This window comes from Nanorana parkeri, unplaced genomic scaffold, assembly GCF_000935625.1.
Source record: "Nanorana parkeri isolate BGI_ZX_2015 unplaced genomic scaffold, ASM93562v1 scaffold347, whole genome shotgun sequence".
NCBI classification, from domain to species: domain Eukaryota; kingdom Metazoa; phylum Chordata; class Amphibia; order Anura; family Dicroglossidae; genus Nanorana; species Nanorana parkeri.
This window is the reverse complement of record NW_017306615.1, coordinates 562,708-578,484: the sequence shown is the minus strand read 5'-3', so window position 1 is coordinate 578,484 and position 15,777 is coordinate 562,708. Positions and strand designations below refer to the sequence as shown.

Genomic DNA, 15,777 nt, shown 5'->3' with positions numbered 1-15,777 from the left:
AAAATGAAGGACATTCTTCTCTATCTCTTTTGATTGCATTATCCAGAACAAGTCCAGTATGTATTCCTATTACAATGCTGATGTTATAACAGGACAGTATATGCCGGGACTTTACAACTCCTTTAAGTGCCACTGATAATCTTCCTTTTTGTGCGTTCTTATATATTTTAGGTGTTAAACTGGAAGCTGAGTACATAGAGCGATATTTGGGACAGCTCACCCCAATGCAGGAAAGCACCTTAATCCACCTCCGACAGTGGCTGCAGGATACGCACAAGGGCAAAGTAAGAAAAGAAAGGCCGGGGGTTACCGTACATTACTTGTCTATGTTCTGCTAATTTTGTGTTGAATTTTGAGCCATGAACATGTTTTGAGGGAACAATGGTGGGATGCACTTTGTCATATCTCTTAGGGATTCCCACAATGAGCTCTCCCAACCGAAGCTCTTGGCTGCACCCCTTCCAGCTGCCATTATAGCGCCTCCAGTTACATAATCTGTGTAGAATTCTAAACAGTTGATCATTGGATGAAGTCCACGGATCTATTAGTGGAGACTGAGAGTATACTCATACTAGATATTTTACCCATGCCTGGGCATTGTTCACCTCGTTAGTGCATTTGTGTAGTGTGAGCACTCTGAGTTGTGCCCGGGCACGGTTAAGTGTACCATGCCTGGGACCAATTGGAAGAGGTGGTCTGGGGCACAGTTCACCTAGAGTCCAGTATGGTTCGCTTTAGTCTGCCTGAGTACTGGTACCTCAATGATCATTCATGGAGCAAGAAACAAGGGATCACTGTGGTCTGGTTGGCAGAGAAAATGATGTGGGGATGCTTGGGAGCACTTCCTGATAGCAGAGTGTGAGCGCGGGAGTGGGGAGGAGGGACCATCGTACCCAGCCACAATTCGGTTCAGTCACATCCATTGTGAGTACACCCTAGGCTTTGAGAATCCCCAATATATATACAAAGACAGGTAGTGATGTATCCCATCAACATCCATCCGACACTTAAATCAATTGTGTTCCTTGCTGTTCACTGGGATTCCACCTGCCACCTGCCTTGAAAATCTAAATTCTAAATTGCAGATGCACTGACTTGTATAGGTAAAAAAGCAAACAAATTACTGTGCATACCACCACTAATTCTGATGAACCACTGATGCGCCCTGACTTACGTTGGTGGACTCCATGAACCGATGATACACCCTGACTTATGTTGATGAAGTGTGATTGAGATATACTGTAACTTATGGCCATAAACTCACCTTGACCTATTCTGGTGACCATGGACCTAAAGTGAGCCCTATTTGGTGAGCCCTAATGGGGTCCTAACCTAGACTATTGACTGATATATGTGTGGTCCACATTCCTGGCCACATAAAAGAGGGAAGGCTGAGCCCACAGGATGTGTGTAGCAAACCCTTATACATTCGTAAGGGTGAATCCCATTTCATCATTACGTCTTCCTTCCATGCAGATACCCAACGATGAGCACATATTGCGTTTCCTCCGCGCTCGAGACTTCAACTTTGAGAAAGCTCGGGAGATGCTCTGCCAGTCCCTTTCTTGGCGCAAGCAATATCAAATTGACTATATCCTCCAGACTTGGCACCCGCCACCCATCGTGGAAGAGTACTATGCTGGGGGGTGGCATTATCACGATAAAGGTCAGTCCTAATGTCTCAATCCTTTGTGTGTTACATGAGGTCAATATCCTTAAAATGGGTCAGCTCCACTCTAAAGCAACATTTATGATTTGTCATGGTGACCGGTGGGTTGGGTTACCCATTGGCTTCTTACATTTCTTAGAGACTCCAGTAGTGAGAATTTTTTTTCAATATTTCGTGTCTTCAGCTAAAGGTTACTTGTCCTTTGATAGCAAAACCGTAGGGAGATATAAAATACCACCATTTACACAATTATGTTTCATTCAAACAACCTTCAAAGTATTTTAGGTTTGTGGCTGCTGTTCCAATGAGGACTTTGTGATATTCTCATCACTCCGGGGAGATGCCATTACTTTGTTGGTTGTACCTAATGTTGTTATGTGTTTTGTGTGTTATTTCACTTGAAAATGCTTAATAAACTCTTAATACACAAAAAAAAGTATTTTATATACTTCACCCATCTGTCTTTATATTAGCCTCCTGTAGTTCCCTGCACTGCATGATTCATGATGGAAGAGGGTGGGGCAGCACTGTTAACCAATCAGACTTTACTTTATTGCACAGGCAGCTGGCTGATTGGAAGATAGAACAATGTTGACCTCATGAGTGTTCTGCTGCTCCTTCACTATCCAACCACAGGCTGAGTTGTACTTTGTAATTTTGATGGATTTTCCATGCAGGGCAATGCAGCATTTCCACTTAGTTGTTAGCCCCACCAGCCACTTGTATTTGCAGTCACTTCACTCCCACAAATACTTAAACAATGCCATGTTTTGTTGCATCTCATTTGTAGAACTGCCATCGCCCAAAATCCCACACCGTCCCACCATTCAGTACTATGCAGCATTAAAAATCTGAATATCCAATGAGCCCCTCATGTTATCCTCATTGTATCTGTCTGTTTGTATTTCAGATGGCCGCCCCCTGTACATCCTACGACTGGGACAAGTGGACACTAAAGGGCTACTAAAAGCTGTGGGAGAGGAGGCCATCTTGCGTCATGTAGGTACCTGACATTGTGAAATCATGTCCTCTTCTGATGTTACATTTTTTGTGATAAATAGGTTATTATAATTGTCAGATTGGGAGGAATGACTTCCCTGTACTTGTAAACTTAAAGCAGAACTCGGGCCTTGCCTTCAGTCTTGCACAGTTGCTCCTCTCCTGGACTGAAATGGCTTTCTCTGATATCACTGCACACTGTGAGCTTCTCACAATGTGCATTAAAAGCTGCAGCAAGTCAGATAGAGCCCACCTCATTTCCTGGCTGGAGGACGTCCCCAGCCTGACTGTCCTTGGCTTTACCCCTTTCATTCATTGGCTTTCAGTTCTTTCAGTCATGGACGCTTGATATCACATGTGGTTGTTACCTAGGGTGGTCTGCATGCAAGTACAGCCTGCCTAGAAACGTCCAACTCCTCCAGGCTGACATCAAACCCATCAAGACATAGTGATATTCACATAACTCCTCCCAAGATCCAGTCCACTGCTTGCATTAGGTTTGAAGCCTTTGGAGAGGAGTATTGAGGCAGGGTTGTCTTTATTTATTGCAAAAACCTTATTTACGTTGCATGTTTTGTGTCCCATGACAGGTCCTCTCCATCAGTGAGGAAGGTCAGAGGAGATGTGAGGAGAATACTCATCTGTTTGGTTCCCCAATCAGGTCAGTGAGCAGGTGCGATGGCCTCTTATTTTTGTGGCTCATATAACCAAGTCATGACAATCAATATTTTTAGCAATGCACCCGAATAGAGCTGAAACAAAATGGCTGAAATAACACCCGGTGTTATTCAACCCACTTCTTCTAAACATAGAGCATCAAGGACCCAGCCCTAGTCAGTGCTATAAAGTATCACGGAGCCATTTGTAGGTGAATTTTTCCTGGATATATATGTTAGTGAGCATAATGTCTCCCCACAGATCCTGGACCTGCCTTGTGGACCTGGAAGGGCTAAACATGAGACACCTCTGGAGGCCCAGTGTGAAGGCCTTACTCAGGATCATAGAGGTTGTGGAGGCCAATTACCCAGAAACACTAGGAAGACTTCTGATTGTACGGGCTCCGCGAGTCTTTCCAGTTCTGTGGACGCTGGTGAGTGATGGAAGGGTTGCTCTTCTACCTTCTACGCATTTGCTATAATTGCATCTAAAGTCTTTTTCTTTTACATTTTGGATGGATTGGGGTTGGTTAGAACCTCTGTTGGGATTACTATTTGTATGCTATTGGAGAGATTTTATGGCCTTGACACCCACTTCATCTGGGCTTGGATTACAGTATATTGATGAAAGTGTAGATTGGGCTCTGGGAATATGTGGTGAAGGAGATAAAAAAAAAAGTATAATGGTTTGTGTTTGTGTGTTTAGAGATATACTTTTATTTGGGGCTTTTGTCTTCACATGGGTTCACATGATCACACATTGTCTCCTAGGTCAGTCCATTCATCAACGAGAACTCCAGAAAAAAATTCCTCATTTACAGTGGCAACAACTATCAGGGTCCTGGGGGAATCGCGGACTATGTGGACAAAGAGATCATCCCGGATTTTCTCGGAGGAGAGTGTGTGGTAGGAATGTCCCTTATTTTCTAGACCAGCTTTCTAATGAGCTTACAACTACGAGGTTAGAACTGGAAAAGGAGTACAGACCAAACCCTGCTTTCCTAAAGAGGAGCTCCCGGTGGCAGTTTTTCGGTCTAACTTGTCCCCTTAACAAATTCCCTGTCTAAAAGTGGGACCACTGAAGGACCCCAATAAAGATTTTGACAACAATGTAAGGGTCTGCGTCGATGGGCTTTGGGCTTATGTTGATGGTATCAGTTCGAGATGCCGCTCACATAATTCAGGATTCATTAATGGGTGCATTTGACCTGCAGTAGGACCTCCTCCTGATCTGCATTTGATCTTCTGACCTGCAGATGATCTCCTTCTGACCGGCAGTTGACTTCGTTCTGATCTGCAGTTGACTTCCTACTGAACTGCAGTTGACTTCCTTCTGACCTGCAGCTGACCTCCTTCTGATCTGCAGTTCACTTCCTACTAAACTGCAGTTGACTTCCTTCTGACCTGCAGTTGACTTCCTTCTGACCTGCAGTTGACTTCCTTCTGACCTGCAGTTGACCTCCTTCTGACCTGCAGCTAACTCTCTTTTGACCTGCAGTTTACCCCTTTCTGACCTGTAGTTGACTTCTGTCTGCCCTGCAGTTGACCACCTTCTGACCAATAGTTGACCTTCTTCAAGCCAGGTTTTGCATTGCCCATATACTTTTATATGGGAAACACACTTAAACTGAACAAAACCCCATTGACAAAGGCCCTAAAGAAAGATCAATAACACAATTGTTTGACTATGTTTTGCAGTGTAACATTCCAGAAGGCGGACTGGTTCCCAAATCACTTTACCAATCGGATGACGAAGCAGAAACATCCGATCATATCCGATTGTGGACAGAGACCATCTACCACTCTGCCTTTATCTACAAGGGAGCCCCGCATGAGGTCAGTGACCGGGAGAACATACACAGCTGGACTACAAACCCTCAATGTGTGGGCATATTTAGAAAGACCTTTGAAGATTTTGCTCTTGTCTAGTCTCAGATATCTTCTCGTTGTGCCTTCTTCCCATAGATATCAGCAGAAATTCTGGAGGTGGAGTCGGTTATCACATGGGACTTTGACGTACTCCGCGGAGATGTGATGTTCAGCCTTTTCCACTCCAAGAGGGCCCCAGAGATCCATCAGAAGGACTCTTCCTGCTCTTCTGGTGCCAGCTCCAGCAATAATGTGCAGCTGATTGACAAGAACTGGGTGCTGGGGGCGGATTACAGCTGGGTGGAGGCTCCGCTTGTGTGCAGGGAAGGAGAGAGCATCCAGGTATGTCACCACTATACTGTAGTTGTGTAGATTGGGAAAAGGCATATGGCCGCACAAAAACTCCAGATGTTTTGATCCATAGGCCAAACAGAATCTTTTGCAGAGCCCCTTTTTATGCCGGTGGTAGAACCTCCTGCTCCATTTATAACTGATGTCCGCTTGCCTGTTGCACTGTCCACGGAATAAAAATGTTTGTAAAATCTATTGAATCTTTATAAGGCGTTTAGATATATTTATTCAGATTACCAGATCACCTTTAAGTCATTTTTGTATTTCCTAACCTAAAGCCGAGCTTTTCTGACCCATTTCCAACTCCATACTCATATGAGTCACTGAGAGTCTTGAACCTTTAGATCTATTTCTGCTGCCACTAACCAAGAATACCCATAACCCCCTTATCTTCCCAGGGCTCTCATGTGACTCGCTGGCCCGGGTTTTACATCCTGCAGTGGAAGATGCACAGCTCATCGACTGGCACCAGCATTGCCCGAGTAGATGATGTTTTGGCCTCACTTCAGGGATCCAGTCACAAGTGTAAAGTCTTGTATTACTTCGAGGTTCTGGCATCAGAGGATTTCAGGTAAGGTGGTATTCCTTTTTAAAGGATAGCGGGGCCCAAGTAGGAGGACAACTTGAAGCAAACCTAGGCTTTACCTATGCAGAAAACAGGCATCATGTCCACGTTAATAACAGCCCTACCTGTAGAACATACTTTCCTTACCTTCACTCCCCGATCCACTGTTTAGCTGCCAGGATAGAAGAGATCCTGGTACTTCCAGTTCTGGTGCTTGGTGATTGGCCGCTCAAGCACCCATTTAGGGGGAGAGAGTCCTAAGCCCTGTGTAAGCTCAAAGTCTTTATTTTAAGCTTGCACAGTTTCCTCTCTTCACACCCGTGTGCAAACGAGAAGAAAAAGAGAAGGGTATTAATGGAACTCATGTGATAGGCATTAAAATTGGTTACCTTTCTAAATTCTTTGAGTGAGGGAATATGCAGTTGTCCTGACCTGTCACTTAGTACCAGAGGTCAGAGGCAAACAGACACCAAGATCGTCGTAATTTTTTGCATGTGTGAGGTTTGAAAGAAACCTATACTGAGATACATATGGAGCCTGACATTGCTGACTGCCTTCCGAAATTGCTGGTTTCCTGGCTGTCTCTTAGTTGAATACTTGGCACTGACCCTGAACAAGCATATGACTAGTGAATTTAGAGTGAAGTCAGCATACTTACTTGTATATAACCTATTGACTAGTTAGTAAGGAACTGTCACAACATCCTTGGCTCCATGCTTGTTCTGCATGAAGGATTCCCACATTGCTATCCCGACAGGTTCCCTGTATTGGATAGCGTCACATGAACCTGTTCTTTGCCCAAGCAGACCAAAATCACAATTTAACTTTAATGCTCCTCTGCTCAGCAGCATGTTATAGTACTGGGCCAATCATCAGACACCAGCTAACATGGAGTAGTAACCTACCCCTTTCCTACCTTACATTTGCTCCAAAAATGACATGTCCTCTTTGATGCTCACAACACATGCAAGCTTATCAGGTGTCATCATCTAGCTGGATAAATCTGTCATGGAGGCATTCAGTTATCCTAAATTGTGTGCTCTTCTGTCTTATTCTTTGCTTTCAGGGGGTCAATGTCCAGCCTAGAATCTTGCAGTGGCTTCTCTCAGCTAAGCGGGGTCACCAACTCTTCGAACAAGTCTCACAGTGGCTCTATGATCTCCAGATAACAGAGGACCCCGGGGGCTTTGCCCCCCTTTGACTTTCTGACCCTATGCCAGCAACTGGCCTTATTTATTTTTACAGAGGACATGGGTGTCATCACCTAGTCCTCGAATGTGCCATGGCAAAATCTGGCACCACCAGCTCCAAAGAGCCAGCTAAAAAGCACACAACCGAAAAAGAAACCTCCTTGCATTGTGGAGTAAGTAAATCTTCCAAAGTCATCAAACGAATCATGATTGTAATATCCATCGAAACCAAATATCAAGAATCTACAGAAGGACAACTTACCTCACGAGTTTGGTACTAATTTATTATGCAGCTACCATCACTAACCAAGTCTCGGTAGGACTTTATCCGAGCAGTGTGTGGTGGATGAACCTAATATGACATTGATGGACAGATTTTCACTATAACTACGACACCTTGGTTTGTAGGATGGCCTTAGATCTGATGTGTAGGTTTTCTGGACTAGCCACCCTACACTGCCAGCACTTTTTGGCTGTTTTCTAATATTATGCCTTTTATCTATTTAACTTATTTACACAGACTTTTTTTTCAGAGTGACCTCAGGCCAATTTTTCTTAAGGAAATTAAGCTTTCTTGAAGATCTGATTTTTTTTTTTCATTTGTAGCTTTTTATCCCATATCGTTTTGCTGACAAGCAGTGGTGGAGCTGCTATGGGTACTGGTGTAAGGGCACACCCAAGGGCTAAAATGAGTTCCCGTTACAGCACCATGCAGTTCTGATGTCCCAGTAACAGTGACTTTGTTGCTCTCACAAACCATCTTTTTCTTTTTATTTAAAAGTCAACTGGAAAATTATGAAAGGGATGTTTATAATGGCTGTTAAGAGCAGTCCAGGCAGTCCTGCTCTCATTTAATGAGTTTTACTGTGCTTATTCTATAAACTATCCTAAGAGGCCTCAATAGCTTTGGAATGCTCAAATATTGACGTCCGGGTGTTTCCGTTTTTTTTTAGAAATCTTCCATGATAAAACCCTTTGGGAATTGAGTAAGTCACCAAGGCTTGGTTATTTCTTCTTCTGATAACAGGACATGAGGCTTGTGAGTACTTGTCACTAATACATTAGTGACAGCCACTTTGTATTCACAACACAACATTTGTCATTATTCATCATTTAGTAGAAGGTAGCCCATGACTTGCTCATGTCATTAGTTAATTGTACACTATTTTTTGATGTATTGGCTCTTCACTCTTAGAATGACTGCTGTCAATACATCTCTCAATGCTGTGGAGCTGCTATGGGTACTGGTGTAAGGCCACACACAAGGGCTTGACTGTAGTTCCCATTGCAGCACCATGCAGATCTGATGTGCTAGTAAAACTGACTTTGTTGCTCCCACGAACCAACTTCTTCCTTTTATTTTGCTGTCAGCTGAAAAAATATGAAAGGATTAATCATAATGGTTGTTGGGAGCAGCCCAGACAGTTGTGCTTTCATGAATGAGTTTTACTGTGCTTATGGACCATGCTTATTCTTGTGAACCTTAACAGCCAACCCCGCAAAACTTGGAGTACTCAAATATTGAGTTAGACATACAAATATCTATGATATTCTATGATAACTAGGGATGTTCAGATACCAGTTCAGATAACAGTGCCGATACTTGGCATTTTCATGAGAACTACCAGGGTTGCAGAGGTTGCAGCTGGGATATAGCTCTGGCGCTCCACCACTGTCCTGAAATCATTAGTCTGTATTGTTTTAGAAAAACTGTCACATGAAAAATAAACAAAAATGTATCAGTACTTGCATCTGTGAGGACTTGGGCAAGTATCAGTACTTGTACTTGTAAAAATGGTATCGGTGCATCCCTTTATTTATATTTATAAAAACAGAATCATACATTAAAACAGAGATGTACAAATCCCAGGAGCTCCGTGTGCTCCTTACAAATGACAGCTGTCTCCTAACTATTGAATTTTTCTCTATAGTCCTGGAGCTGGAAAAGTATCTGTACTTGTACCGAGCACGGTACTTGGTATCGGTGCATCCCTAATAGACGTGCGATTCCTTTCGTTCAGTATTGAAATTCGGACGAAATTTCGGGTTGTATCCAAATTACAGATATAACGAATGCAAACGAATCCGAATTTCTGATTCCGAAATTGGTTAGCGGTAGTCTGTATGAAATTTAGTTTGTTGGACGAAATTTCGTTGCAGCAAAATGACATTTGAGATGTCACTTTGCGGCAACGAACGAAAACGAAACACAATTTCATACAGACTACCGATAACGAATTTCTTCCAAATCCGAATTCCGAAACTAATTGAATTTTGGACCCTAAAAACGAAATAACGCAAAAACCGAATCAAAATGAAAAAATGTTTTGCCGGTGCACATGTCTAATCCCTAATGAGAACACCCTTTGTGAAGTCAGAATTAGATAAGTCACCATGGCATGGTACAATGTTCCTCTGATAAACTTTTCAAGGCTGTAAGGCTTGTGAGTACCTGTCCCCAGCACAGAAGTGGCAGCCATCTTGAATTCCCAACACAGCATTGGTTAGATAACGTTCTGTAGGCCGCAACTGATGCAGGGATTCCAACCTGAAAGAACCAATTTACGGGAGGTCCCCTTCTCATTTCAGGGAGGTGCCCTCTGCCCCCCCCCCCTAATCCGCGGGGGAAGGGCGAGAGAGCACCCGCCCTCTGCTGCCTTCAATCACTAGAAGGGGACCTGATGGAGAACTTCAAGTCCCCCTCTGCTGATTGACAGCAGCAGTGGGCGGGTGCAATAGCTAGTTTGCTATTGCAAAGTGAAATAGCCAATAGGAATCTAGCTATGCATTCCTATGGTGTTGTTTTGTTTTTCGGAGTTACGGCAGCCGGCGGCCCCCGATGTCAGAAAAAAAAAAACGATTGCAGGGAAAGGTTTACTCTGCACGATGGAGCAGAGTAAACCTTTCCAGGAGAAAGTGTTTCTCTCCCGGGCGGCCGGGAGCCGCTAACTGATAGCGGGAGACTCGTGGAGCGTCCAGGAGAGTTGGGATGTCTGCTGATGACTTGCTCATGTTGTTCATATAAAGTACACTATTACTATGATCACAGGCCTACATGCAGCGGCATCTTCAAAGCGTCACAACAGCGTACTTAGAATTATTGTTTTTATTTCAACATTAAATAATAATAAAAAAAAAACATGTTTCAGCTTCAGGTTTTGGTATTGGACAATAATTCAGCTTGAGACAAGTCTGGATTTCCAAAATGACTTTGATCACATATGCTGGGCAGTGACCTCTGACCTGTGACCTCTCTATTGCTAATGGAGACGAATATTAATGAGAAATGTACAATTCAGCTGACATGATGAAGATTTGTCTTGTGGTTAGGTAACAAGAACAGGTAAAGCGGTATGAGGAGTCAAAGTCTAGGTGTTAGAGTCTCTGTCTCTCTTAATTCACGGTCCGGTAACCTGGGCCAATGAAAAGCGGCCATGCTTCAGCTGCGTGTGCCATAGTCGGGGTTGTGAAAAATTTGGCACGTTCATTAGTTCTCCGTTCTTGACATGAAACCACAACAACGTTCTTTGGGAAATGCTGTTTTAGGATGGCTGGTGTAACATTGCTGCTCTCATTAATTGTACTCGGGCTCGATTGAAGAGTCTCTTTTGAGTCCAAATCCACCAGCAGAGCGAGAGGCCATTTTGACCTATTTCGGCTTGTCCTTTGAGTCTTTGGCTGAGTATAATACTTCCGCGCCGCAGTTAAGGCTTTGCGTCCGCGTGCTTCTGACCTGAGATGGCGGAGAGGTCCGGCTGGAGGCTCTGAGGGGGAAAAAAATACAGGGTACCGTGAAAGCCTTTTAGTGGTTATGGCTCCTCTTACTTAAAGGGGTCTATTTATGAGTAATGTGCAGAGCCATTCGCCCTGAGAATCTTTGTGTATTTTCTCTTCAGCTCGAATGTAATGTAAGGTAATACTACTTTATGACCACTAGATGGAGTTGAGGAGCATTGGAAATCAGTATTTCATAAGCTCTTCAGCTCCATCTAGTGGCCATAATGTGGATATTTCCTCTCACTTCCCATTGTGTCTATGGGAGAGGAAGTACTGGAAAGTCTCCCCAATGGGACACAGATAGAAAAAAACAACAACTTATAGAGGTTCCGATGCTGGCGACGTACACTGTACGTCGTCAGTCACGAAGGGGTTAAATATACTTTATCTCTGGGTTAGATTTTGAGCATTGCAAAGGTTCCCTGCGTTTCCTAAAATTTGACTCACCCTGATTGATCTGACCGGCGTCTGTTCTTTTGGGGGTCAGCACATGAAAGTGGGCAGGCTGAAATGACAATATCTCATTATTATTATTATTTAAAGAGACAGAAGCACACTTATCTGAAACTGTTGCATCTCCTGTCTGCTGCTAATTATTATTATTAATCTCTACTATTTGACCTTTGACTGTATGTTAGTGCCGAACATGTCTGAACCAGGAACCACAGATCTAATCACGTCATGTAATAAGACAAGGGTAGGCAACCTCCGCATGCTAGTTCTTGAGGAACTACAAGTCCCATGAGCAGGGGCGTAACTAGAAATCACAAGGCCCCATAGCAAAATTTGTTATGGGCCCCCGTGCTTTCCAGTTATACCCCTTGCAGAGCCCACTTGAGATCCCACACAGCCCACCTGAGGGTGACCCTGCAGAGCCCACCATAGATTCTCTCTAGTGGGCTCTGCAGGGTCACCCTCAGATGGGCTGGTCGCACTCCTTACCTGTCCGCCTCCTTCCCCTCCACCGTCGCTGATGGGCTCTGTCGCTGGGCCCGCCTCCTCGGTCATCGGGCCCCGCCTCCTCCCCTGTTGCTGACCACGGGCCCATCCTCCACTGCCGGGTCCCGCCTGCTCTACCGCCGCTGCTGGCTCTCATTGACTCTGTGGAAGGGAACGCGCTGCTGCACAGATTACTGTCAGTGATCTTAACAGCAGCGCATTCTTCTTTAGAGCCGCCAGTGACAGCCAGCAGCAGAGGATGTCATAGCGACCCAGGCGGCCCGCACGGCATCTGGCCAGGCCCCATAGCGGCCGCCTGGGTAGCTATGGTGATTGTTACACCACTGCCCATGAGGCACTGCAAGACTGACAGCCACAGGCATGACTCCCGGAGGTAGAAGCATGAGGAGGCTTGTAATTTCAGTGCAGCTGGAGTGCCGAGGTTGCCTACCCCTACAATATCTGCATTTGTATATATATATATATATCCTTTTATTGGCTATTGAGGAATATACTTATTTGTGCCCGGAGTTCAGCTTTGATCTATATGGCTATGGAGAAGAGTGGAGAGAGGAGGAAATGGCAATAAGAAACAGGATGTCTAAGCTGTCCTGGGGTGACAACGCTCAATCACCATACTGTATCAATATCGTGAGCCATGGTTGTCACCCCAGGCTGCTCTCCTAATTTGGACCACGAACACATCCTCCTCTCTTCACCTCCTTCACATGGAGGTTGGGGGAATCTGTAGTTTACAGAAGATAGCTTGGAAGGAAAATAAGACTATTTCTGCTTTCAGTTAATTCAACAGGAAGTGACAAGGACACGGCATTTCTGGCAGGATCAGCAGATAATTTCTGTACTTGCTGAAAAATGCTCTTAGCCTAAAAAAAGAAAACAAATACAGCCGCCACATCTAAAGACTGGTAAGCCGCAATATAATAAATCCTTGTTCTTGGGTTTAGATATCCTCTAAAACGAATCAAGCTAAGAAAGAAATGTGTGGCTACATTATTGCTTTGTCAGTTTTAAAGTGGAATATGTACAGGAAATAGTGCACACAGATGTAGCTTACCGTTACAGGATTCTAGGATATTGCTGACTTCTGTAACCAGTAACTGTGCAGAGGGCAAGCAGGCATTCAGAGCATTGCCATCATAGCTGGTCTCCAGGTCTTCGGTTCTACAAGACAGAGGAGCTTATAGGGGGGGCCGTATACACTGAAATCCAATTGTACGAACCCCTTCTTCAATTAACCAAAACTATCAGGTCTATTCATAAAAGGGATGAAGAGTTTGGAGAAGGCCGGAGAAGTGAACAATCTAGGACAACATAGCTGAACTGGAAAGTGAGCTGAATTGGAGAATTTTTCCATATTGTCTATGTTGTCCTAGATTGTTCACTTCTCCTGCCTTCTCCAAACCCTTCACCCTTTTGTGAATAGACCCTTATGTCATATGATGACAAACCGATACACGCCATTCAATCTGAAGCCAATTGCGCAGGCTCAAACATTACACAGTTGTTGGTAGATTTTTTTTTTTTTAAACAAACTTTATTCTGTTTTCCCAGCCATACCCCTGAGGGGCTCGGCCTTTTTTTTTTTTCACTGCATAAAATTTACACAATATGAGGCTACTTATAGTAACCCCAGCAATTGTACCAGAGTTGGTAGATTTAAAGTGAATAGCACAATCAGATTGTATAGGGTTTGGTCATCTTATGACTTTCCTACAACATAATACATAATCACATATATAATAACACCAACCACACGGAAAGTCGTTACAAAGTTTTTTTTTAGAGGAAGTCAAAGTGAATTTAATTTAATCCGGTGGATTGGGTTCATATGAAGGTGGGAGATCTCTGAGAGATGATAAACGTCATGATTTATAGCCCAAAATAACGATGGGTAAGTGTTTATTTATGGTGGAACCCACTGCAGCTACGCCAGGTCATGGATCCACCTGAATAAATACGGCACAAGCACAGTGATAACTCTTCCAATCAGTGGTCAATTGTACAGATATTTTTCACCATGTTGGAATATGTGTGTGATAACAGCATCTTTTGATATTGAACAAACTAAAGAATCTCTACCTTGCCCAATGTTTGCATTTCATGTTTGAATCAGGCCAGGATCAGGTCAGGTATCATCACCTCTACACCATACAAAAACATTGCAAGAGCGACACACAAAGTGATAATGATATAGGAAACACGAGCCATACCTTTTCTCCTCATTTAGGTGGACTGACATTAAATGCTTCTGAATTTTCTTCAAAAAAAGAAAATGTTTGTGTAAATGCACAAAAATCACCTTGAAAAAGTCATAAATAAACAGTTCCTACAGGCTAACACTCTTTTTTTGGAAGCAAGAAGATCCCTATTATAGGAGCATATTAGATGTTGAGATCAAGGATTATAGACGGCTTTGACCAATGGAAAAATGTGAGTACAGTGACAAAATGGAGGTATATGGCAGAAGACATATATGGAGAAAAATGAAGGATGAAGATGTAGAACATTCAACACAAGATGAAAATTACAGAGATGCGGCATGGTAGGAGAGAAGAAAGGGGCTGTGATGTAAAAAAGGTGCAATGACATATATACGTGGCTGGGAGAAGGTGCAGTGCGGTAGACCAGTTTGGGAGAAGACAGACATGCAGTGAGGTTGGCTGATTGGGAGAAGAAGATGTAGACCCTCTGCTTGAAAACAAAGGTGTGTAGATGTAGACTGGTTTGGACAGACATGTGAGGTGGACCGATATGGAGAAGTGGGGCAGTGATGTAGACCCATTAGAAAACCAATCACCGCACCATCTCAGTAATGTAGAACGGTTGGGAGAAGACAGAATTGTGGTGAGGAGGACTGGTATGGAGAAGAGGTACAGTGATGTAGACCCATTAGAAAACCAATCTACATCACCACACTATCTCAGTAATGTAGAACGGTTGGGAGAAGACAGAAATTGTGTGAGGTGGACTGGTATACAGAAGAGGTCCATTAGGAAGACACAAAAGTACAGTGATATAGACTGCTTAGGAGAAATTCGGTGCAGTGAGTTGGACAGGTTGGAAGAAGACAGAGATGTGGTGAGTTAGACCAGTTGGGAGAAGGAAGAATAGGTAGAGTGAGGTAGACTGGTTGGAGACTTTAACCTGGAATGATTGGGAAAGTGCAGTGATCTGAAAATGGTTGAGAGTAGATTGAATATGTATCTATATAAAGATAGACAATGGAAGATGAACATGGCACTGACAAGGTCATTAGAAGGAGCAACATCGAGTGACATATGTTCGGTGGAAGGTGAAATGAGTCCTGATGGCAGGTAACTAACTTACCTGTACAAAGCTGAGTAGTTTCTTATTGGACACCTCCAGGTGTTTGCGGGAGATTTCAGATTTACGTAACTGACAGTCTGACAATGATAACCGTCTGTTTAAATCCAAACCCTAAAAACGGGACACAGTTTTAATAATCACCTAAAGCCTTTATAGCTTCTTTTCATCATGCCTCTCTACCTTCATAGTTATCTTTTGTCTGTTGGCATGGGATACAATACTGATTTCTCTATACAATAACATCTTCAGTAGAGAATACAAAAGAGCTGATTAAAATATTTACCAAAAGACTCTGTAGTAGGGTAAAAAAAGTGATAATATTTTGGTAAATTGTATAGGACAGAATGCTCAAGTCATCTGGCTTAGGTTTTTAAATGTTAATGTTCGTGTTTGTGGATGTCCCCCCTTCCAATT

General features: G+C 43.5%; 2 protein-coding genes across 2 annotated transcripts in view; one reads left to right on the top strand and one right to left on the bottom strand.

Annotated features, from left to right (window-relative positions):
- SEC14L5 (SEC14 like lipid binding 5) overlaps window positions 1-7,316 on the top strand; it is a 49,032-nt gene extending 41,716 nt beyond the window's left edge. Inside the window, exons 8-17 of the mRNA XM_018558585.1 lie at window positions 172-284; window positions 1,477-1,666; window positions 2,580-2,668; window positions 3,259-3,329; window positions 3,587-3,758; window positions 4,096-4,230; window positions 5,023-5,160; window positions 5,290-5,535; window positions 5,943-6,115; window positions 7,176-7,316. Of these exons, the coding sequence (XP_018414087.1) occupies window positions 172-284; window positions 1,477-1,666; window positions 2,580-2,668; window positions 3,259-3,329; window positions 3,587-3,758; window positions 4,096-4,230; window positions 5,023-5,160; window positions 5,290-5,535; window positions 5,943-6,115; window positions 7,176-7,278 (1,430 nt within the window). The 3' untranslated portion in view covers window positions 7,279-7,316. The remainder of the gene's footprint in view (window positions 1-171; window positions 285-1,476; window positions 1,667-2,579; window positions 2,669-3,258; window positions 3,330-3,586; window positions 3,759-4,095; window positions 4,231-5,022; window positions 5,161-5,289; window positions 5,536-5,942; window positions 6,116-7,175) is intronic.
- Window positions 7,317-10,692: 3,376 nt separating this feature from the next.
- The window catches only part of LOC108788732 (syntaxin-binding protein 4-like), a 39,038-nt gene continuing 33,953 nt past the window's right edge, over window positions 10,693-15,777 (bottom strand). The window contains exons 18-22 of the mRNA XM_018558574.1: window positions 15,364-15,474; window positions 14,247-14,293; window positions 13,091-13,197; window positions 11,524-11,581; window positions 10,693-11,032 (exon numbers count right to left, since the gene is read on the bottom strand). Of these exons, the coding sequence (XP_018414076.1) occupies window positions 10,693-11,032; window positions 11,524-11,581; window positions 13,091-13,197; window positions 14,247-14,293; window positions 15,364-15,474 (663 nt within the window). The remainder of the gene's footprint in view (window positions 11,033-11,523; window positions 11,582-13,090; window positions 13,198-14,246; window positions 14,294-15,363; window positions 15,475-15,777) is intronic.